We start from the raw sequence: 24,159 nt of genomic DNA on the forward strand, positions 1-24,159 counted from the left end.
TAGAACATGTGAAGACAAAGGTGTCTGAGAATATTTGTCAACTAACACGTGGGAGAGAACAGGAAATTAGAGTTATGAAATGATCACTTATTTTACTTCCTTTGTTGACCGTGGTTTTCAGTTGTTCCAGTTTTCTTCTTTTTTTTTTTACTTTGAGTCACTGATAGTCATGACTGAAAGAGTGATGGGCAAGTCATCATGAAGGGAGTCACAGTGTGGCATTAAAGCAGGGCTGCCCCTGACCAAACTGGGGCCCTAAGCGAAATTTTATTTGGAGGCCTTTATTGTTAAACCAATATTGTGCCCCTACTGCATAGATAGACAGATAAATAATAATAATATTAATAATAAAAGGGACGCTGCTGTTCCTCGTGCGTAAATGCGCACAGCGTCTCTCTTTATGGTGAAACGCGCTTATTGTTTCTGCTGCGGGGTGGGGTGGGGTGGGGTGCTCGCTGCAGGTATTTAATAACCTCAGGCAGATATCTTTTAATGTTACAGTCTTTTGTATTTTTTGTTATGATCCTTCCACTGTAGCTCTGCAGGGAAACACTGTACAGGGGAATAAAAAGTGGGAAGCAGTAACTTCATTGATTATTTAAATCTCCAGATACGCCAAGTATATGCGCATTTACGCACGAGGCACAGCAACGTTACTTCACTGATTATCTATCTATTTTTTTAGATTCAGTTTTATTTATATAGTGCCAAATCACAGCAAAAGTCATCTCAGGGCACTTTACACATAGAGCAGGTCTAGATAATGCTCTTGAATCTATCTATCTATCTATCTATCTATCTAGGCCATAAGCATAGCCGATGCCAATGTGTTGAGATGCAGTAGGGGCAGATAACAGATGCAGTATAGGGGCAGATAACAGGGAGGCCAGGCCCACGGGAGAACCGGGGAGTTCCCCGGTGGCCTGGCCCGCAAGTGCTTGTTTTACTGTTGCATTGAATATGGGTGTTGCCATATTGATTATGATAAGCTAATAATAATAAAATAATACAATCATGTTGTTTCGTTCAGCGTAATACACATTCATATAGGAGTCCTGGTTTATTGAGGGGCACATTTGGTGAGGGTAGGGAAGAGAAAAGCACTGGACTGGAGGACTATGAGCAGGGTTGCTGTTACAGTTGTGTTTAATAGAGTTGTTGACTGTCAGTCTGGAATAATGAGCTTTGGTGATTACTCAGCCCATATGTGTGTCCGTGTGCACGTGCACGTGTGTGAGCATGTAATGTGTGGATTGGGTGGCCTGGGTGGATGTATGACTCCGGGCCTGAATTTTTGTCCCAGTCCGGCCCTGGCTGACATCCATTTATTCATTGTTTTAAGGGTGGGGGTGTTAAAGCTGTGTGTGTGTGTGTGTGTGTGTTCTCTGCTGCTGTCCCTTCTCCCTCTCTTGCAGATCTGCCCAGGTGTGCTGCATTAGTTAACGAGGTGCAGCACACCTGCCATGGAGGAGGTGCTGAAGAGCTCCTGTGCCTGCAGCAGAGGATTAAAGTGAGGATTAAAGAGTTTACAGTTTTGTGCCTCAGATTTTCTTTCATTACATGTCTTTGTTTCTGTGGTTGTAGAAAAACACCACGTCACATTATAAAGTTATTTCCTCATCATTAATGCAACATGTAAAGCAGTAATTTGTAACTGTTTTCAGAGGCAATAAAGTTCATTATAATTATCTTTGTTGTTGTTGTTGAATTCTTTTAGTTCTTGAAAACACACAGTTGTCTGATATGAACAGATTTACACACACAAGAGTCATAACAAGGTTTCTCTTATAAATATAGATTTATTTACAATATGTACACATTATAAACTGAACACAATACATTTTACATTATAACAATAACCATCAGTCGGCAGAAGATTATTAATGAACGTACAATTTTCTCAGAATTCTGTCGTCTTGTTGATTCAAGAATGTTTTTAAGACACCTCGCTGCTGTAAAGAGACCAAACAAATCTGTGTCATTCATGTGAAGAAAAAACATTTGACTAACAAAGAAAACTAAAAATCCACAACAGATTAAGTTGTAACATATTTCACAGATATTGCAAGAAGGTGAGGATTGTTGATAACACAAGTTCACAACACTTTTCTTCTCAGGTTCTTATTTATCATAAACTTGTTCATAAAGTTCTACTGAATCAACTTACCAGTGACACTGAACCGACATGTAGCAACGCTCCCACCATAATGTGTGAACACTTCACACATATACAGTCCTGAGTCATCAGTCCTGAGTCTGGACACATGAAGTCTGAGTCGTCCCTCTCTGAGGACGTCTTTGTCACACTGGACTCGTCCTGTAAACTGTTCATCCTGAGACTCTGGGACCTCAACACCTCCATGTAGACGAAACAGGACTGAGGCGCTGAGATTATTTCTCCTCTCACAATTAATATATAAATACTTAAGGGAAGTGTCAGTTTTGGTTGTGAAGGTGAATTCCAGTGTGATGTTGTGGTTCTCCTCTGCCTGATAGGAGGTCTGTGTCACATTGACTACAAATGTTCCTGTTGAGGAGACAGAGAGGGAAAGTGAGGAGCAGACAAAGTGACAACTTTAACATGTGAGCCTTTAAACTCCATCTATAGATGTTTGTGTGGAGAGTTTGACTGATTGACTGAATAACAGTGTGCTCTTATTTACAACAAAGCTGGAAGGCTGCAAAACTAAAGAGCTGAAAGATACCACAGGTAATACATGATAGCAAAAATCAACAGTCTGACAGTGTGTTTAGTCTTTAGTGTTTGTGGATAATAAAGTGAAGGTGTACACTAACCACAGACACAGGAGGTCAGGTTGATGAGCAGCAGGATGATGCACACTCTGACTTTTCAAAGAACAAAAGCTGCAGTAATATATTTCTGACACAAGATGGGGCCAGTGCTTAAAGTCAATGAGTGCTCTCCTAGCAGCAGGTGAATGGGACTTGTTGGTGACTGAGGAGTCCTCTGGACTGTCTCTGACTTCTCACAGACTGACGACACAGTTTGAGTGCTAAAAGGTCAAACACCAAAAACATGTTCAAGTCAGGACTGACTCCTTATTATCAGGAGTTTCTCTTTACTCAACCAGTTAGGAGCTACTTTAAGCTTTAGGATGGATGTTGTGTGAATACGAGGCAGGAGTGCAGAAAATCCTAAAGTGTGAACCTGCAGCTCAGATAAACATGTTCCATGAGTCAATGTGCCTGCATATAAAGGAAAGAGAATCAAAGTGCAAATAAAGCTGTCAAGTGAATTCTATGAAATGAAAATAAATGCTGTGCTCCCTTATAAACAATAGACAAGAGAAAATATTCAAAGTTCAAGACAAATAGAAAGTGTGTCTCTTTCCTAAATGTTGCAGCTGTTGTTTAAAGTCACATAGAGGAGCTTTTTAGGTGGATCAGCTTTTAGGATGATCTGTCTTCAATCAATCACATGTCTGTTAAAGTCTTGTTGTTGAATTGTCTCTTTACTGAGAGAAGCCAGCACATTATTATCTGTTAACATCTTGTCTAATCCACCAATCCTCACATAGTAAATCTGTACAACAGGATTCACATCATGACAACACCAACATCAACACATTCACACATTACCTTGGATGGCTTCAGTCATGGGACAAGCTGCACATGAGAGAATCTTCCACTAAGAGACAGCGCCAGCCAATGAAGAACAACCACCAAAAGCAAAAGCAACAGGGACGTTTTAGCCTCCTTCTTTTTTGAGTATTGGCTCACTGTGTTCAGGAAATGGTTTATGCATGATTAACCACAGCAACTTTGTGTCTGGTCAACACAGACAAAACACAATTCAGCCTCCTACACAGTTTCGTTTCCTTGCCTTCAACCATGTCAGTTGAAGGCAAGGAAACGAAACTGTGTAGGATAACTGTGTTGATTAGGGGGAAGTATTCTCCAGTCGCAAACGTATACTGAGTTATGAATTTAAATAGTACACCCATGGTCGTTGTTGACCAAGAGTGCAATGGGCGAGTCATCATGAAGGCCGGTCCTACAACATAGAGTCCCGGTGTGGCATTAAAGTCCGTCATTGGTTCATGTTGTGAGTGTTAGTTGAAGTCTTCCTCTAAATCTCTCTGAGTCTTCATATTAAAATCATAAAGTGAAGGCAGCTGCACTTTTCACAAGCAGCTTCTCTCCACCGACCACAGTGCATGATGGGAAACTCTCTGCTCTCCACTAATCTAATCAAGTTGAATCCAAACTTTTCTTTATGTTTCACTGTAAAGATGATTTGATTAGACTTATTGAAGGATTATTATCTTCATAAATACAAAGTGACTAAAAGTCTCTCAGCTGATTGAGTCTGTCACGAGTTGAGCTGATGAAGTTACAAACAGATACTTCCTCATGTCAAACATTTAGTGTTCAGGAGACAGACAGGGGGACAGCTCTTGTTGTACATAAATGAGGAACACTGACGAAAGTTTTCTCTGGTCTGAAATATGTATTATATTATATACTATGGTTATGAGGTTGTTAGTGTAGTTGACCAGTGGAGTTACCCTCTATATGTCGTGCAGTGGTTGTTTTTGTGACACTGTTGACAGGGGTGAAAATCCCATTTCATAGTTTGGGGGGGGACAATAAACAGTAAAATTTTAAAGAATAATTCCAGGGGGGGACAAGGAAAAAAAGTTACTGCAATTTGACGCTTTAATCTTCTCCCTATCTCTCCAACAGGCAGAGTGAATGTCTATACTGACTAAACTAAAACTAAAACTAAACATTTCCTGCAATTAAACTGGTTTATAAACAGTGTGCTGTGAGATCTGCCGCTGCGCACCTCACAACCATGCGTAATAGTCGCGCGTAATGACCGCTCCTCGTCTGCACGTCTTTCATGTTTGTCTCACTGACAGGTGGAGAGCCTACAGACAGGTACCAATTAGCTACGAGCCGCTCTGCCACTGACTGCTCTTGTCCTGTCCTCTCCCTCTTCTTTCTCTCCTGTCCTCTCTATCACTAAACTCTGAGCTTAATCATTAGCTTTTAGCTTAGCAGCACTCGTAATTGAGTAGGCTTTTGAACAATGCAGGAGAAATGTTGCAGACAGTTTATATTATCAGCCTGGGCCTGGGGCTTGTTGTAACAGTAAATGGGATGTGTTGTAACTTGTGTAAGTTAAACTGTGTCTGTGTGAGTGAACATCTTACCCTGCGATGCACGATGTGGACAGCGGTAACAGCCACACGCTGCTGCTCCTGCCAAGCAGCCCCACCCGTTGGAAAGAGTGTGGGATATACCACTACTAGGAATGGGAGGGGGGGACTAAATCTTTTAAGATTTAAATAGCACATTATTGCGCGATTATAATGAGCACCGCTTACATTGTGCTTTCAATAAATACTACTGCATTGTTCAAAAATTATTAATTGTGTCTCAAATTATTCTAGAGGGGGTACAGCTTTACTGAAGGGGGAGTCATGTCCCCCACCAGCCCCCCCCCCCCCCCCCCCCCCCCCGGGATTTCCGCCCCTGCATTTAACTAAAGAACAAAATATTGACTGTACAAAAGTTAACTAAATGTGCGCGCTACAATTAGAACTAATGTACTATGAAAATGCTAAATAAAATGTGTGTATGTTGTATAAAACAAAACCCATGTGTGTTGCCTTCTGTCTGTAATGTGCCATGTGCCTGAAACAAAGTAAACTAAATTAGGACGAAATTAACTAAATGTACACTAGAAAGAAATTAAAGTGTAAGTGCCAGAGGGTTACTGACATTTAGACCAGCTGTGAGGCCACAGGTGTGGCCATCGCAGTCAGTAAGACCAATGCCTCAGCTGTGCTACTTAAAATGTCAAAGACTGGTCAGCTAGCTAACTTTAGGGCACCAGAGGAGGTGCGCCAGGCAGCAATGCCATAGCAAGCTAACATCATCCTGTAAAGAGGGTATGTACATGACGTCACAGCATGGAGGAGTCACAGGGTTTACGTCCGCTGAATGGCAGAAAGACGAGAGGCACCATTAGCTTGAATGCCGTGAAAACACAAAAAACACATGTAAAATTGTAAAGAGCTGATGTGCGATTGACTATACAAATATATTCAACATGAGAGCAGAACTATCTTTTTACAGACTGCTGAAAAATAAAGACAAGCATCACTAAAATTTACAAAAGCTACTACATGAATAAAACATGTACAATGTAAACATTGTACATATTTACATATTTTAATTTCAAATGTGTTAATAAATGATTGTACATCTTATTTCTTCTTAAAAAGCACATCTTATTCACTCAAAGAGAAATTACATCTCAGTCAAACAGGTGCATGTGTATTAACATGGGTTTTTTTCTATTAAGCACCTCTGAGGGCAGTACCAGCACTGTGTTAAAAAAGCACAATTGTTTACATTTTACCTCCAAGCCGGTTATAATACTGTTTTGTTTTGTTTTTTCCTCAGATAAATACTGTGGTGCATCTGACTTTTCCGATCACCTAGAGTTGAACTTTCCACAACTAAAGCACTGTGGTGGGTTTCAACTCCTGCGGAGCCGGGGATCTACAAAGTCCAAGGTCTTGGAAATCATTCCTTGCCCAAAGGATGGGTATACTCCAGAGGGCCTGTGCAACAAAGAACTTGGAGTGGGGGCAGCTGTGATTTACATAAGGCCACTCCAAAAAGACATTGACCTGCAGGTAATAATTTGTTTAGTATTATGTATGTTTAGTAGTATGTAGTATTTGATTCTTTAGAGTATGATAGAATATTGGCAAGGAAATCCCCAGCCAGTAACCCTCACAACTGAAATATGTCTGTACAAAATCCACCAAGCTCTCTATGTAAAGAAAGATGTTTGATTGCTTGATGCATATTTATGTTACGATCATCTCATTTATGCTAGGATCCTCCCAGTGTGACCCTCACTCCTCAAACAACTGGACCAATGGTGGATGTGTCTACTGTGCAGAGATATTTAGCTTCTCTGAGATTCAAGGCCACATTGACTGTTGTGAGAAGTGAGACATATTTCTTGTTTATACATGAATTTACATGGTGTAAATCATGAAGTCCTACAGACATTTTATGATCCTAAAACATCAGTTGACACAATTGTTTTTTTATTGTTATTTTATTAGTGTGTCTCACACACTGAACTGTTATGGATTATGTTTTAGATTTCTAGAGTGTATTAACAATTTCCTGCTATCATTCCAAGAAAAAATAATTCAGATTCAACTGCTGAAGAAACCTTGCTCAACAATGCTGAACTCAAGCCAGAGTTGGTTGCAAGGCTTGATCTCAGATCCACTGAGGAAGATCATGAAATGGAGATTCTAACTTTCTACAAAAAAACAGGAATTGACTGGGCAAGCCCATTTTCTGTTATACTGACTGGTAGGTATCTTTCATTAAATGTGTTTTACTGCAGAATTTGTAACAAGAACAGTGATTGTAACTTAAAACTGAAGTAAATCTTTTAACTAGCTGAATAGACTTCATGCTCCACTACTTCCTTAAATTAAAGCAGCTCGTTTATTTCCTGTCTTACATTACATGCCAAATTGATTAACCCAGATGTGCCTTACTGAAGCAGTCACAACAACCATGATCAGGCACACCTGTATTATCAAATTAAAGCAGCTCCTTTATGAAATAAAGGAGCTGCTTTAATTTCAGGAAGTAGTTGAGCTGGGAATAAAACCTATTGAAATAGATTGGCCCCTACATTACATACACATTCCTATTAAGTCTACAGAGTAACTCCTTGTATTTCAGGTGATGCAGCTGTTGGAGATGGGGTAAAACGGCATTTCCTGTCCATGGTAATGGAACCTTGACCTCGGTGAGTTTTAACAATTTATTGTATTGTTTTGTTTGTAAAAAAGCATACAATTTCGCCTCAAACAGAAGTAGTGGGGTTAGATTAACTGGCTCTGACTAGTTGGCCCTAAAGCCCTTGTTGGATTTGGAAAGGTTGGTCACCAAAATTGATCTCAAATTGACAACGGAGGGCGCATTGTGTCATTGCGTAAGCTGTCTTGTACAGATTTTTCACATAATTCTCACAAATAAATATTCTTTAACTGAAAATTGTCTTCTCTCATGTCTGGTATTTTGACTCACCCAAATCCGTTTGTGTGGCACTACGTAAAGCATTATCAGAGCTAGATATTTCCTTGAACTGCGATTAAAAAAACTCAGGATAATGCTACTGTCTCACCAGAAATCAGCTTGTATTTGTATCTTTTGTTTTTGTTTTTGACTCTCAGAGAGCACTGGCAGAACTCTTCTGTTCAATGGGACAGGCGATCACAAGGTCCCATCCACTTCCAGACCCCTGATAGATGGAGACCTTTTCCGAGTAGCTGGACGTGCCATAGGACATTCTTTTATTCATGGAGGTCCTCGATTCACTGGACTGAGTCCAGCAATGTTGCAGCTAATTGTTGGAAGTAACGAGGAGTCTGCTGCACTTGAGCTTTCTGACTGCCCTGATACAGATGTTGTTGATGTGGTGTCTATAGTAAGTGTCACTTGAAGTTGTTTTATTTCCTCATGACGCTACTTTTTTTTTTCACTTGAATTGATTATTCCTATGCTATCATGCAAATATGTTTACTTTGTATTTAACATAAAAAGCATAGGCCATAAAAGTGATATACCATTGCCTTACTTTATTAATTGCAGCTTGATAGTCAGAGGGAACTGACCCCACAGGAACGATGCGAGGTGAACAACTTGGCCTTCAGCTGGGATCTTCCTTGCATCAGTAATGACAACAGGAGGTGGTTGGCAGAGAAAATCCTACAGCATGCGGTATATGAATAATTCTAAATGAAATTAAGTAAATGTGAAAAAAGATTTACATGTATTTGCACTTTTTTTTTATTTCTCCGCCCTTTTATTGGGTAAAAAACATTAAAAGTAGTCCAACAAAAAATAATTATGCTAAGTATATTGTAAAACAAACAGATTCACTAGTGTAATGTTGTCTTATTTTTTTTCCACCAACAACTATATGTAAGTTATACTTAACAAACTCTTTGATAATTTATTTTTGTAGGTCATTGAACGGAGAAGAACATAAATGAAGCAGCTCCGTAGGGGGCTGAAAGACAGCGGTGTTGTCACCATGATTAAAGAGCGTCCGGCCCTAGCCGAGGTCCTTTTCCCAAGATCGGCAGAACAAGTGATGGACTCACAGGTAATTAGCTTCTCATATGAAACTGCTGACTGTTTACATAAATATCATTATGGTTATTATTGTCATTGTAATTATAAAACTGGAATAAGGCTTTAAGTGTAACATCTTGGAGTTCTATCATTCAGATAACAAGCCTCCATTTTTATATACAGTTAAGATTGCCTTTTCTACCTGTACTTTTCTAAATGTGATAGTTCTTTGCAAAGTAGCTCTACTCTGTTAATATACCCTTTTACTTTATAGTCTTTGAAAATGTTTTTACTTCTTAGACCATCTTGAAAAGGATCATCTGGCCAATGCCAGATAGTGAGGATGAGGATAACCACAGCAAGGTGGAGGAGACATGCCTGGTCACAGGCTTTTTGAGAGACTACATTGAAAAAGGTCAGATTATAAATGTTATCTCAGAAAAAAATAGATCTGATTTGGAACAATGTACATCTCCTAGAGCTGTTGCTAATTATTCACATTGAGTCCATATTTATGGAAACATGTTGGTGAAAAATCACATTTTGTAAACAATGTTTTATTTTACTGTAGAAAGTCCAAGTTTTTAAAATCACTCTACAGTGAAGCAGTGACTAATGATGTTCGGGTAAACTTCAAAAAGGTATAATGTAGCTTGTTCTTGTGTTTTAAAATATTTGACTGTCTTTGTAGGGTCTTCTCAGGAACTACAACTCCTCCTGAAGTTCTGGACAGGTTGGAGTATACTTCCCCAGCACCTTTATGTTGAAGTATCTCCGGAGATTACTGTGCCAGTCACCTCAACCTACCTCACAACGCTGAAACTCCCACTGAAGTGCCAGAGTTACCAGGCATTCAAAGAAAACCTGGAAGCATCTGTGAGATCTACAGAGTTCGGGTTTGGGATGATCTGATTAGAGTGATCTGAGAAACTGTGTCTTTAAAGCAGAGGTAGGCAATAAGAGAACCCGCACTCCCACATTTCCACGGCTGGTTTGTAGTTGTGTTTGTAAATTTTAGTGATGCTTGTCTTTATTTTTTACTGTAAAAAGATAGTTCTGCTCTCATGTTGAATATATTTGTGTAGTCAATCGCACAACAGCTCTTTACAGTTTTACATGGTGGTTTTTGTGTACTGTATGGCACGTGCGCCCATGATGGCACACAAGGTCATTAACATGGGCACGCAGAGTAATTCAATAAAAAATATTTAATATACTTTTTGGGATGGCAAAACATTTTTAATAAAAAATAACCTAATGGTGAATTAAACGAACAATTTGATTCAAAATAATCTGAGATAATTAACTAGGCTCAAAATACACCATTGTTTTTGACAGCAAGAGACACAAAAGGCCAGTCTATTCCCAGTCTTTGCATTGACTTTGTGTGTAATATAGACACATAGTCATTCAAACTTTTGCGAAATTTCAGGACTTCTATTTTTGCTAAATTTTATGCCTTATTTGCAAAAAATCACCACTTTTTTCTCAGATTTTTATGATTTTTTTTTTTTTTGAGAAATTTGGGCTTTTTGTGAAATTTTAAAACCTGACACAAGACATCCAAAAGGTTGCTGACCCCTGCTTTAAAGTTTCAATGGTGTTATTTGTTTGAAATTCATTTCAGACCCCCAGTTGTGAAAGTTGGTGTTTGCTTTCAGTTATGGAGCACTTAGACATGTTAAGGCATCACCCCAAAGGGACATTTCCCTTTTTTTGAAGTGGGGTTGTATGAGCTGTAGATTTCACTCTTACTGGTAGACTGACCTGGACATCTGACATGATCGCAGTTACTTTCTATTCTGCGTCGACGGTGAATTCAAATATTGGTCAGTCAAACTAACAACAGTAAATGAAGCACAGTTGATGGACACAATTAAAACAAGACAAAGGCTGAATTATACAATATGTTTGACTTACTTAGGTGTTTGAAGACGAGAGCTGTCCCCCTGTCTGTCTCCTGAACACTAAATGTTTGACATGAGGAAGTATCTGTTTGTAACTTCATCAGCTCAACTCGTGACAGACTCAATCAGCTGAGAGACTTTTAGTCACTTTGTATTTATGAAGATAATAATCCTTCAATAAGTCTAATCAAATCATCTTTACAGTGAAACATAAAGAAAAGTTTGGATTCAACTCGATTAGATTAGTGGAGAGCAGAGAGTTTCCCATCATGCACTGTGGTCGGTGGAGAGAAGCTGCTTGTGAAAAGTGCAGCTGCCTTCACTTTATGATTTTAATATGAAGACTCAGAGAGATTTAGAGGAAGACTTCAACTAACACTCACAACATGAACCAATCAGGGACTTTAATGCCACACCGTGACTCAACCTTCGACGACTCCCATGTATGATGTCTCGGTGTGTTGTGACCTCAAATTTCTGGGCTCAGCTTTCTTTGCACAACTGAACATCTCTGATGGGCAGATAAGACCTTGTAAGACAGTGTGTTGTCTGTTATCATCTGCATGTGTATCAATTTAGTGCTATGAACATGATAAGATATGCCTGAAAAGAGTGGGATTATGAATGTGTTTGTACTCCTTAAAAATACAAGAGTCGGCAGCACGCTGACAGTTGATATGGATGGAGGACTCTTGACATCAACTCAGGGAATGCTGCTGTCCCTTTTTCACAGCTCTTAAAATTTCCTGAAGCCATCCAAGGTAATGTGTGAATGTGTTGATGTTGGTGTTGTCATGATGTGAATCCTGTTGTACAGATTTCCTATGTGAGGATTGGTGGATTAGACAAGATGTTAACAGATAATAATGTGCTGGCTTCTCTCAGTAAAGAGACAATTCAACAACAAGACTTTAACAGACATGTGATTGATTGAAGACAGATCATCCTAAAAGCTGATCCACCTAAAAAGCTCCTCTATGTGACTTTAAACACCAGCTGCAACATTTAGGAAAGAAACACACTTTCTATTTGTCTTTAACTTTGAATATTTTCTCTTGTCTATTGTTTATAAGGGAGCACAGCATTTATTTTCATTTCATAGAATTCACTTGACAGCTTTATTTGCACTTTGATTCTCTTTCCTTTATATGCAGGCACATTGACTCATGGAACATGTTTATCTGAGCTGCAGGTTCACACTTTAGGATTTTCTGCACTCCTGCCTCGTATTCACACAACATCCATCCTAAAGCTTAAAGTAGCTCCTAACTGGTTGAGTAAAGAGAAACTCCTGATAATAAGGAGTCAGTCCTGACTTGAACATGTTTTTGGTGTTTGACCTTTTAGAAGTCAGAGACAGTCCAGAGGACTCCTCAGTCACCAACAAGTCCCATTCACCTGCTGCTAGGAGAGCACTCATTGACTTTAACCACTGGCGCCATCTTGTGTCAGAAATATATTACTGCAGCTTTTGTTCTTTGAAAAGTCAGGCCTACATGTGTGCAGGAGAACAAATAAGCTTTCCATTGCTGTGGTTGTAGTTGACATAGTTTTTAGTGCTGATGCCTGGTGTCCATCAGTTGTGTGTGATAATCAGGATAATAAATACAAAGGAGTATTGTGATGACTAAAGACAGACTGTAGATTGTCTCTGTTTCGTCTACATGGAGGTGTTGAGGTCCCAGAGTCTCAGGATGAACAGTTTACAGGACGAGTCCAGCGTGACAAAGACGTCCTCAGAGAGGGACGACTCAGACTTCATGTGTCCAGACTCAGGACTAATGACTCAGGACTGTATATGTGTGCAGTTGTCACAAAGTATGGGAGGAACTCTGCTACATGTCGGCTCAATGTCACTGGTAAGTTGATTCAGTAGAGCTCAGTCAGTAAAACAAGACTACAGTCTACAGCCTGCTAACAGCTCTGTAAGGCTGCATTTGAGAATTTTTATTTATTTATCCATATTCCTGTGTGACAGTTCCAATATAAAGTTTGAAGCATGAAAATATTCATTTCAATGCAAAATAATTTTATTTATCATGAAGGAAATCCTTGTACCAGACAACACTTCAAATCACAGTAACACCACTGATAAAGAACAGTCTGATATTTAGTCTTTGTCACTGAGACAAATCATTCTCCCCATCAGTCTGCTGTGTTTATCTTGTCTCCTGTTGCAGTAAAATGCTTCTCTGTCAGACAACAGTTACATTTTATTCTCTGTCCTTTGCAGCTGCTGATGAGCCCAAACTTCAGAGACCATCAGAAAGTCCACAACCAGAGAGTCCACAACCAGAGAGTCAGGGAAGGATCGGCCTCTATGTTGCACTGGGACTAGCAGCAGCAGCAGCAGCAGCAGCAGCAGCTCTATTAGCTGTGTGTGCCAAACACCACTTTAGATGGTTCCACAGACGTTGAGTTTGTCAGAGGAACAGTCCATCAGGACTAACAGGACTCTGTGTGGAGGACCCTCTTTGAATGAGTCATCAGAGCACTGATCCAGATTTGACTCTTAAACTCTGAGACTCTCTCCCTCCAAAGTCTGATTTGAGCACCAGAAATACTTGTTTATTGATCATTTGTTGCTTTTATATATTTATTTATATTATTTCTTTAATTCCTCAAATTCTTTCAAAACAGCATTATTCAATATATTATTACATTTATCATTGATCTCTATGTGCTGTTGTTTTTCTGTCAGAATAAAGTGTTACAATGAAAAGTCTTTATTTTAATAAGTCTTAGAGTAAAGACAGTTTTTATTGATCTCTGTGTGTTGTTGCCTTCATTGTTCATTGTGTCATTGTTACTAGTGTGCTCACTGATCCATTCAATGTTTTAAAGATGTCTTTATACATGTCCTGTGTGCAGCTTAAGCTAAGCACAGAGAGAGCAAAACTATCAGCACTGAATCAAATATAATACAGTTTGAACTTCACTCTCCTGTGGAGGTTTCACAAAGTAGCTTGAATGTAAAATCATCTATTTCCAACCTGATGTTGCTGCTGTAACATCCAAACAGCCTCCTCCTCTAGCAGCCATACCTGGGGCCTCATGTAGAAAACTGTGCGCACAATCCACACTAAATGTTTTCCTAAGTACCAATGAGGAAATGTACCTATGCCCAAACAATACTCTGATTTATACAAGCGTGCGTACGCCTCTTTGTGCACTATTTTCTTTTATAAATCCCACATTAACTTGGAATTGTCCACACCTGGACCAGCCTCATGTCCCGCCATAAATGGTCAATGCAAAGCACCTCATTAATGCTGATGCAGAGACACGAGACAGCTGATCAGTGGTTCTTCACGGTAAATCACAGCAACGACCAAGAGGAAAACCAAGAAGGAGGACAAATGTCTGGGCTCCAAACATTCTCGCCTCATTAGATATCCGTTACGTCTTCTCCCTGATACCTGGCCATTGTTGTTTTAGTTGGATTAAGTGCATACTGTTGTAATGCAGGACAAAGGGAATCTCTCAAATAAACTAACAGCAGAAGGTGTTTGTGATCATCAGTAACATTTAAAGAGCCTGATGGTCTAAATGATCACAGCTGTAACCTGCAGACAGGTGAGCATTTCTAAACAACAAGAGCTCCCTCGGCTGCTCATTGTCATTAATACACGTGTTAGCAGCTCAGAGCTTTTCACTCAGCTCACACACAATGAAAGAAGGACAGTTAATAACACACAGTTAATAACAGACAGTTAAATGTTCATGATGTCATTTGGTGATTTATTTCAACCACTGAAAAAATGCTCAGACAAAAATGGAAACAGCAACATTTTTATTAATGTTTATTTTCAAAAGATGACAACATATTTAACAGTGTGCTGCTACTCTTGACAACATGAACATGGACCTGGACGTGGTCTGGGTCATCCTGAACAAGCATTTTGTTTAGTGGAAGGTAAAAGGGGAGAAAGCATTGCTCACAAACGTCTCAAACAGAATTGGGCGTGTCCCAATGGGGTTTCCCCAGTTACTGTTAAGATTCTCAAAGGAAGGAGAAGCGCGCTGACGCAGTACTGCCAGGCAAAAGTTCAGTAGAGTTGGATAGCGGAACTGCAGCGACTCTGTCATGCACTGAAGGAATACAGCGACACTTCATCACTCTCCTTGGATATGTATTTTCAGTCTACACTGTTGTCTTTCTACACAGATCGTCTCACGACTGAAGCCATCCAAGGTAATGTGTGAATGTGTTGATGTTGGTGTTGTCATGATGTGAATCCTGTTGTACAGATTTCCCATGTGAGGATTGGTGGATTAGACAAGATGTTAACAGATAATAATGTGCTGGCTTCTCTCAGTAAAGCATCTGGTCCATGTCCATGGGAGAGGGATTCCCTCAATGTCACCGAGGGTTCCAAGGCAAGAGTCCATAAATGAGCATGTACGTCAGCGGGACTCCGAGGCGGGACTTGGGCGAGATAAATACCTTGGTTGCACTAGAGGAGGATGGTTCTTTTGAAAGACAAGTGTTGCAGTGCACCGTACTGCACAAGCTCCGGCCTGCACTGCGGACACCAAGAAACCAAAACAAAACCAAGAGCCTCTCAGCCTGGAAGAGCAACAAGCGGTAGGTGACTTTATGTGGACGATATGTGGGGATGAAATAAGATGTTTGCTCCTTCCAAAACAATAGAAAAGCAACTCCTGTCAATCATCACATATGGCCCACATCAAATAAAGACCCAGCAGCACATGCGGCTCCCCGGGCAGGGTTGTGCTGACATATAGAGAGGTTTTCATGGTTAGGACTGTCAGGCAGAGATCTATTAATCTGAACCCAAACCAGGGGTCGACAGCCTGAACGATCAAAGGAAACATGTTTGAAACACACGCTGGCTACTCAGCAGGGCTATTTAGGATGTTGTGGTGGGCTACTTAAACTTTGCAGCGTTGGTGGTGGTGATGGCAAACCAGTTTTCTGTTTTGGGATCAGGAGTCTAAAGACAGCCTAGACTTAAGACTAGGCCCCAGTATTAAGTTTGGCAAAAAGTTAGAGCAGCCAGCTGGAGAATGAAAGAATCAGTTGATACAACAATGATGAGGAGAATTAAAATGTTAAATCATATCTTATTCATTTTAGTATAATTTTTGTCAAAGCCACAGTGAGCCACTGGAGAGAGACCCAAACCAAGATTTTATTCCCACAGAGGAAAGTCCTGCCTTTAATACATTTGTGGTCATTCACCACTAACATGACAAACCTGTCTCGAAATAAAGTTTGTATATTAATAAACTGCTTCTTTATTGACGTTGTTGTGGCGACTTAATCGCTGCAATGTTGGAATCTGTGAGAGCTGGGGGAAGTCGACTGGACTCCTCACCTTGTCCTGATTGTCTACTTTATAGCGTTTGGGCAATACTTATAGTGTAATCACTGCCGCCATCTTGTGGCAGAAACACGGTACTGCAGCAATTTATTTATTTATTTTTGATGTTTTCTTTTCTTTCTTTTTTTATTGTAAACACGTGTCGCCAGGAAAAATAAAAAAAAGTTGTTGGTTGTAGTTGACATAGTTTTTAGTGCTGATGCCTGGTGTCCATCAGTTGTGTGTGATAATCAGGATAATAAATACAAAGGAGTATTGTGATGACTAAAGACAGACTGTAGATTGTCTCTGTGTCACCTGGAATAAGTGAACTTTGATCTCATGTGTTTGTGACTCTTCACCTCTGTCTCCTCTCACAGGGAGAAGATGATGTGCATCATCCTGCTGCTCATCAACCTGACCTCCTGTGTCTGTGGTTAGTTTACACCTTCACTTTATTATCCACAAACACTAAAGACTAAACACACTCTCAGCTATGACATTTTTTCTGACTTCACAACTCGGGCTAAAAACTGGAGACACTGACGTCATGTTTTCTGGTATTTGGGGATGAAGGATCTCAGACATGCTGGGTTTTATACAGGCTGATGTCAGTATTTCTAGCTGTGCTGGCAGCATCGCTCGAAGGATGACAATGTCAGTTGATTTTTGAGCAAATACCTGGCAGTAAAGGTGAATAAATACTATAATGTGTTATGAATGAACACTTTGTGATTTAATGTGTATATGTGATGAGTGCAGCCTGTGACCCAACATTTAGAGCCTCCGTTAATCTCTTTCCTCTCTCCTCCTCTTCCTCTCAGGGGTGTCTAAGCCTTATGACACTCCTCTGAAGTACCAGGCAGAGGAGAACAGCGACATCCAAGTTGAATGGAGCTTCTCGTCTGAAACCGACATTCCCCTCCCCTCACTGAAGATCCACTGTCAGAAGGTGTTAGGGCTGAAGGTCTTCTATCATCTGGACAACTGTATTGAGGAGTCTCAGCACGAGCAGTTTGCAGGACGGGTGCAGTGTGACAAAGACGCTCTCAGAGGAGGACGTGTCCGCCTTCATCTGTCCCGAGTCAAGATAAATGACTCGGGTGTGTACCTCTGCAGGATGGCCACTGACTTTGGCAGGAAGGTTAAAGTGTTCTCGCTCAGCATCACTGGTGAGTTGACTCATGGTCGTCTGTCTGTCTGTCTGTCTGTCTGTCTGTCTGCAGCTCTCAGCCCTTAAACAATGATGGATGGATCATTGTCATCCTTCACACCTGTCAGTCACAGCCTTCATGGCGTACAGGAAGTTGTCAGTGACATGTTTTTAATGTTTTTTACAGCAGCTGTTGACAAGCCCAAACCAGTGACCCCAACACCAGCACCAGTGAGTCGGGGAAGAATCAGCCTCTGTGTTGTACTGGGACTGGCAGCAGCAGCTGTACTGGTTTTACTGGCTGTACTGGCTGTCCGTCACTGTTCTTTAAAATCCTGCAGGACCATGAAGATGTGTTCTGTAGCACATCAATAAAATGTTTCATCTTTCTTACTCTTCTGCTGCTCTGAAGAGAAATCCACCAGCAGGATGAAGACAGAACTGGTTCTTGTGTTGGAGAATGATGCCGAGCTGGAACGTTTCAAACTGATGCAGATTCAAACTAATGCAGCTGAGTTCATGGTGGATTTGTACTGTCATTGATTCAATGATCCACGTGATGTTTTTCCTTTTACAGAACGTGTTTTATGTCAGAAGAACTAAAGTCAGAGTAGCTGCACAGTGTTAAACCTTTTATAGTCTTTTTGGAATAAAGATAAATAAAAATGTTGCTGTTTGCATTTTTGTCTGAGCATTTTTTCAGTGGTTGAAATAAATCACCAAATGACATCATGAACATTTTACTGTGTGTTATTAACTGTCCTTCTTTCACTGTGTGTGAGCTGAGTGAAAAGCTCTGAGTTGCTAACAGGTGTATTAATGACAAAGAGCAGCCGAGGGAGCTCTTGTTGTTTAGAAATGCTCACCTGTCTGCAGGTTACAGCTGTGATCATTTAGACCATCAGGCTCTTTAAATGTTCCTGATGATCACAAACACCTTATGCTGTTAGTTTATCTGAGAGATTCCCTTTGTCCTGCATTACAACAGTATGCACTTAATTCAACTGAAGAACTAAAACAACAATGGCCAGGTATCAGGGAGAAGACATAACGGATATCTAATGAGGCGAGAATGTTTGGAGCCCAGACATTTGTCCTCCTTCTTGGTTTTCCTCTTGGTCGTTGCTGTGATTTACTGTAAAGAACCACTGATCAGCTGTCTCGTGTCTCTGCATCAGCATTAATGAGGTGCTTTGCATTGACCATTTATGGCAGGACATGAGGCTGGTCCAGGTGTGGACAGTTCCAAGGTAATGTGGGATTTATAAAAGAAAATAGTGCACAAAGAGGCGTACGCACGCTTGTATAAATCAGAGTATTGTTTGGGCATAGGTACATTTCCTCATTGGTACTTAGGCAAACATTTAGTGTGGATTGTGCGCACAGTTTTCTACATGAGGCCCCAGGTATGGCTGCTAGAGGAGGAGGCTGTTTGGATGTTACAGCAGCAACATCAGGTTGGAAATAGATGATTTTACATTCAAGCTACTTTGTGAAACCTCCACAGGAGAGTGAAGTTCAAACTGTATTATATTTGATTCAGTGCTGATAGTTTTGCTCTCTCTGTGCTTAGCTTAAGCTGCACACAGGACATGTATAAAGACATCTTTAAAACATTGAATGGATCAGTGAGCACACTAGTAACAATGACACAATGAACAATGAAGGCAACAACACACAGAGATCAATAAAAACTGTCTTTACTATAAGACCTTATTAAAAGAAAGACTTTTCATTGTAACTTTGAAGAATTTGAGGAATTCAAGAAATAATATAAATAAATAAATATATAAAAGCAACAAATGTTCAATAAACAAGTATTTCTGGTGCTTAAATCAGAATTTGGAGTGAGACAGTCTCAGAGTTTAAGAGTTAAATCTGGATCAGTGCTCTGATGACTCATTCACAGAGGAGAGTCCGACACAGAGACACACACATCACAACAGGCAGATGTGAAGAGTCTTCAGTTCACATCATCATCAACTTTCACAGATTGTTTGCAGTCATTTTACTCATGTGTGGTGTGTAAAGCATTAAAGCTGTTGCTATGGTTACCTGTTGGTGTGTTTGATGTGTCCTGATATACAGTTTTATCACCTGACAGTCAGTGTGAACGTCACGTTTTCTGTGTCTCTGTGGTATAAAATGTAATTCTAACAGTTTTGTCTCCATAACATTCCTGATCAAACTGTTTCCTCTCATCATCTGATGAACTTTTCTTTAATCCTCCACTGGAGTGTGAGTACAAATCTTGTTTTCTGGACTGAAGGTGAATTAATACACAGAAACAAACACTCAGTAGAGCTGCTGCTGCCAGTCCACAGTAAAGGCCGATCCTTCCTCGACTCTCTGGCTGTGGACGACTTGTTGTGTTTGGTGTCTGAGGTTCAGGTCGATCCCTCCCTGCTGTAAAGAGACCAAACAAATCTGTGTCATTCATGTGAAGAAAAACAATTCACTATAAAAGAAAGTGTAAGTGTAAGTGTAAGGATTGTGGATTGTAGAAGTCGACAACACGTCTCCTCTCAGGTTCTTATTCATCTAGAAAATCTGCTGAATTGAACCTGTTAATAAAGTTTCACTGAATCAACTTACCAGTGACATTGAGCCGACATGTAGCAGAGTTCCTCCCATACTTTGTGAGCACATCACACATATACAGTCCTGAGTCGTCAGTCCTGAGTCTGGACACATGAAGTCTGAGTCGTCCCTCTCTGAGGACGTCTTTGTCACACTGGACTCGTCCTGTAAACTGTTCATCCTGAGACTCTGGGACCTCAACACCTCCATGTAGATTAAACAGACCTGAGGCTCTGAGATCAGTTAACAGTTCACAGTAGATATAAAGGGAGTGGAGGGAGCTGCCAGTTTTAGTTGTGAACATCCACTCCAGTGTGATATTGTGGTTCTCCTGTGCCTGATAGGAGGTCTGTGTCACATTGACTACAAATGTTCCTGTTGAGGAGACAGAGAGGGAAAGTGAGGAGCAGACAAAGTGACAACTTTAACATGTGAGCCTTTAAACTCCATCTATAGATGTTTGTGTGGAGAGTTTGACTGATTGACTGAATAACAGTGTGCTCTTATTTAGAACAAAGCTGGAAGGCTGCAAAACTAAAGAGCTGAAAGATACCACAGGTAATACATGATAGCAAAAATCAACAGTCTGACAGTGTGTTTAGTCTTTAGTGTTTGTGGATAATAAAGTGAAGGTGTAAACTAACCACAGACACAGGAGGTCAGGTTGATGAGCAGCAGGATGATGCACATCATCTTCTCCCTGTGAGAGGAGACAGAGGCTCTATGTTGGATTATTTGAAATGAGAAATGTTCTAGACAACACAGTGAACCCTTTTCTACCATACATTAAATATTGGAAACGATATATTGATGACATTTTTTTCCTATGGAACGGGTCACTAGAACAACTCATAGAGTTCACAAACTGGTTGAACAGTAGGAGTGAATCACTCACTTTTAAACTAGAACATGATAACCAGACTGTCAACTTTCTAGATCTATGCATTAAAAAAAGAGAATAACAAATTGATCACAGACCTCTTTAGAAAACCCACAGATAGGAACAACCTTCTACATAGGGATAGCTACCATCCACAGTATATGAAAGATGCTATCCCAGTGAGTCAGTTCCATAGATTGAAAAGAATTTGTGATACAAAGGAGTCATTTGATAACCAAGTGAGCATAATGAAATCACGCTTCAAGGAAAGAGGGTATGAAGATAAATGTTTAGACGCAGCTCTACAAAAAGTGATAACAAGACCACAAGGTGATAGAAAGACAAAAGATAAATCCTCAGCAGTGTGTGTTCTCAACTTCACTGACAGATCATATGAGCTAAAACATTCTATCAGAAAACACTGGCACATTCTTTCAAGTGATCCAGACGTTGGCCATTTATTTGAGACACCATCTAGAATCACCTTTCGTCGTGGAAAGAATTTAAAAGACAAATTAGTGCATGCCGACTGCCTGTTTGAAAAACCTAAGAGTGGCCTTCCTACTCTTGATGGTAATTATAAATGTGGGCGGTGTGCACGGTGCAACGGCACCATTAAATGTGACACATTTACGCACCCTCTAACTGGAAAAAAATATAAAATAAGAGGAGTCATCACATGCTCAACAACAGGTGTTATCTATTTAAATGCACTTGCTCTAAGGCCTATGTGGGAATGACAACAAGAGCATTAAAAGTTCGAATATCTGAACATCGTTCGGCTATTCGTAACAACAACAACCTGGATAACCCTTTAGCAGTCCACTTTAAACAAGTCAATCATCCAATCACAGCATTTAGGTATTGTGGAATTGAAAAAGTGGTCTTGTCTAGACGTGGAGGTGATCTAAAAGAAGCACTTCTCAGACGAGAAGCCTTTTGGATCACGGAACTCCAGACGTGTGTGTTTGTAAAAGAGTAGTTTTGATATTGTAAATAGTGAGTCAGGTTTATGATTAAATGTTTTTCTATTTTTCTTGAGAGTGACAGGTTGACTGGTATTGGTGCTCTATTTGATGCATTTGTCTTGATTTTTGAGTGTATATATATATATATGTGTGTGTATTTTAGCCTCATTGTCTGATGTGTGTTGTTACTTGGGAGTATGTATTCCACATTTAAAATGTTTGAATCCCTTCCCCTTTTTTTCTCTCACCCCCTGCATTCATAGTGAGGTGAGATGTGGTGAAGTCACTGTCTTAACGACTGATGATGACAAACACCTGTGACCACCTAATTACGTTGAGCTGGTGGTGTTTAAAAGGGAGCCACACCACAGATGCATTTTATGTCCTGATGAAGGTCCATGCTTGACCGAAACGTTGATGAATAAATAAAGCAGAGTAAAAGTGAGTGCAGGAGTCATCTTTTCTTTAAAAGCACAAGTCCAAGGGGATCAACTCCTAGCACCACAAAAAAACAGTGAGAATGTGCATGTTAATTGAACTTTGACAACTTTAACATGTGAGCCTTTAAACTCCATCTATAGATGTTTGTGTGGAGAGTTTGACTGATTGACTGAATAACAGTGTGCTCTTATTTAGAACAAAGCTGGAAGGCTGCAAAACTAAAGAGCTGAAAGATACCACAGGTAATACATGATAGCAAAAATCAACAGTCTGACAGTGTGTTTAGTCTTTAGTGTTTGTGGATAATAAAGTGAAGGTGTAAACTAACCACAGACACAGGAGGTCAGGTTGATGAGCAGCAGGATGATGCACATCATCTTCTCCCTGTGAGAGGAGACAGAGGTGAAGAGTCACAAACACATGACATCAAAGTTCACTTATTCCAGGTGACACAGAGACAATCTACAGTCTGTCTTTAGTCATCACAATACTCCTTTGTATTTATTATCCTGATTATCACACACAACTGATGGACACCAGGCATCAGCACTAAAAACTATGTCAACTACAACCACAGCAATGGAAAGCTTATTTGTTCTCCTGCACACATGTAGGCCTGACTTTTCAAAGAACAAAAGCTGCAGTAATATATTTCTGACACAAGATGGCGCCAGTGGTTAAAGTCAATGAGTGCTCTCCTAGCAGCAGGTGAATGGGACTTGTTGGTGACTGAGGAGTCCTCTGGACTGTCTCTGACTTCTCACAGACTGACGACACAGTTTGAGTGCTAAAAGGTCAAACACCAAAAACATGTTCAAGTCAGGACTGACTCCTTATTATCAGGAGTTTCTCTTTACTCAACCAGTTAGGAGCTACTTTAAGCTTTAGGATGGATGTTTTGTGAATACGAGGCAGGAGTGCAGAAAATCCTAAAGTGTGAACCTGCAGCTCAGATAAACATGTTCCATGAGTCAATGTGCCTGCATATAAAGGAAAGAGAATCAAAGTGCAAATAAAGCTGTCAAGTGAATTCTATGAAATGAAAATAAATGCTGTGCTCCCTTATAAACAATAGACAAGAGAAAATATTCAAAGTTAAAGACAAATAGAAAGTGTGTCTCTTTCCTAAATGTTGCAGCTGTTGTTTAAAGTCACATAGAGGAGCTTTTTAGGTGGATCAGCTTTTAGGATGATCTGTCTTCAATCAATCACATGTCTGTTAAAGTGTTGCTGAATTGTCTCTTTACTGAGAGAAGCCAGCACATTATTATCTGTTAACATCTTGTCTAATCCACCAATCCTCACATAGGAAATCTGTACAACAGGATTCACATCATGACAACACCAACATCAACACATTCACACGTTACCTTGGATGGCTTCAGTCATGGGACGATCTGTGTGTAAAGACGACAAAATTTACTTGTGTTTGAGTCAAAGCTTGTCTTTCAATACAGAGTCAGTACACAGCGCAGAGCCTATTGTGGAGAGTGATTGAGAGATCTTCAGTGAGCGCAGGAGGCTATTGCTGCGGTTTCACTTCCTAGATATTTCTTTTCGTAGAATTGTAGAGGAATGTACCGCTTTCCCGCCTCTGATTGGCTAGAAGGGCTCTCCTCCGATTGGTTATTTGATTTGGCCGTGAAACGTCATCTCTCTCGTTTCACGGCCAAATCAAATAACCAATCGGAGGAGATCCCGTCTAGCCAATCAGAGGCGGGAAAGGCGGTACCTTCCTCTACAATTCTAC

General features: G+C 40.2%; 4 protein-coding genes across 8 annotated transcripts in view; 2 read left to right on the plus strand and 2 right to left on the minus strand.

Annotated features, from left to right (window-relative positions):
- LOC144459879 (uncharacterized) overlaps nt 1–3,848 on the minus strand; it is a 39,730-nt gene extending 35,882 nt beyond the window's left edge. The window contains exon 1 of the mRNA XM_078164678.1: nt 3,601–3,848. The gene's annotated coding sequence lies outside the window, so the exon portion shown is untranslated. The remainder of the gene's footprint in view (nt 1–3,600) is intronic.
- LOC144459925 (uncharacterized) overlaps nt 1–24,159 on the plus strand; it is a 54,446-nt gene that overhangs the window by 8,785 nt on the left and 21,502 nt on the right. The gene's annotated exons all lie outside the window — the stretch shown is intronic.
- Nucleotides 1,374–23,936, minus strand: LOC144459876 (uncharacterized). 3 transcript variants are annotated; one of them, XM_078164675.1, is made up of 5 exons: nt 23,780–23,936; nt 20,765–20,820; nt 2,168–2,527; nt 1,894–1,952; nt 1,374–1,492 (listed from the first exon to the last, which is right to left on the minus strand). In XM_078164675.1, the coding sequence occupies exons 2-5, from the start codon at nt 20,811–20,813 to the stop codon at nt 1,436–1,438; spliced, it is 525 nt and encodes a 174-aa protein (XP_078020801.1). In that variant the 5' UTR covers nt 20,814–20,820; nt 23,780–23,936; the 3' UTR covers nt 1,374–1,435. The 3 variants fall into 3 exon arrangements, 2 of the variants coding, with proteins under 2 accessions (XP_078020801.1, XP_078020800.1); XM_078164674.1 differs by lacking the exons at nt 1,374–1,492; nt 1,894–1,952; nt 2,168–2,527; nt 23,780–23,936 and adding exons at nt 19,264–19,946; nt 20,136–20,495 and having other exon boundaries at nt 20,765–20,818; XR_013488660.1 differs by lacking the exons at nt 1,374–1,492; nt 1,894–1,952; nt 2,168–2,527; nt 20,765–20,820 and adding an exon at nt 22,618–22,793.
- LOC144459779 (uncharacterized) lies at nt 14,272–18,272 on the plus strand. Of its 3 annotated transcripts, none has more exons than XM_078164421.1 (6): nt 14,272–14,636; nt 15,204–15,255; nt 15,380–15,648; nt 16,768–16,823; nt 17,212–17,559; nt 17,728–18,272. In XM_078164421.1, the coding sequence occupies exons 3-6, from the start codon at nt 15,455–15,457 to the stop codon at nt 17,913–17,915; spliced, it is 786 nt and encodes a 261-aa protein (XP_078020547.1). In that variant the 5' UTR covers nt 14,272–14,636; nt 15,204–15,255; nt 15,380–15,454; the 3' UTR covers nt 17,916–18,272. The 3 variants fall into 3 exon arrangements, with proteins under 3 accessions (XP_078020547.1, XP_078020548.1, XP_078020546.1); XM_078164422.1 differs by having other exon boundaries at nt 15,229–15,255; XM_078164420.1 differs by lacking the exon at nt 14,272–14,636 and having other exon boundaries at nt 15,018–15,255.

This window comes from Epinephelus lanceolatus, chromosome 22, assembly GCF_041903045.1.
Source record: "Epinephelus lanceolatus isolate andai-2023 chromosome 22, ASM4190304v1, whole genome shotgun sequence".
Classification (NCBI taxonomy): domain Eukaryota; kingdom Metazoa; phylum Chordata; class Actinopteri; order Perciformes; family Serranidae; genus Epinephelus; species Epinephelus lanceolatus.

Bases quoted from the DNA above. Each gene is read 5' to 3' on its own strand.
- LOC144459779 (XM_078164421.1), top strand. From the start codon at position 15,455: ATGAGCATGTACGTCAGCGGGACTCCGAGGCGGGACTTGGGCGAGATA. The intron at 16,824-17,211 runs GTTAGTTTACAC...TCTTCCTCTCAG, and splicing joins CCTGACCTCCTGTGTCTGTG to GGGTGTCTAAGCCTTATGAC. The intron at 17,560-17,727 runs GTGAGTTGACTC...TGTTTTTTACAG, and splicing joins GTTCTCGCTCAGCATCACTG to CAGCTGTTGACAAGCCCAAA.
- LOC144459876 (XM_078164674.1), bottom strand. From the start codon at position 20,813: ATGATGTGCATCATCCTGCTGCTCATCAACCTGACCTCCTGTGTCTGT. The intron at 20,496-20,764 runs GTTAGTTTACAC...TCTCCTCAACAG, and splicing joins CCTGACCTCCTGTGTCTGTG to GAACATTTGTAGTCAATGTG. The intron at 19,947-20,135 runs GTAAGTTGATTC...GTCTCTTTACAG, and splicing joins ATGTCGGCTCAATGTCACTG to CAGGGAGGGATCGACCTGAA.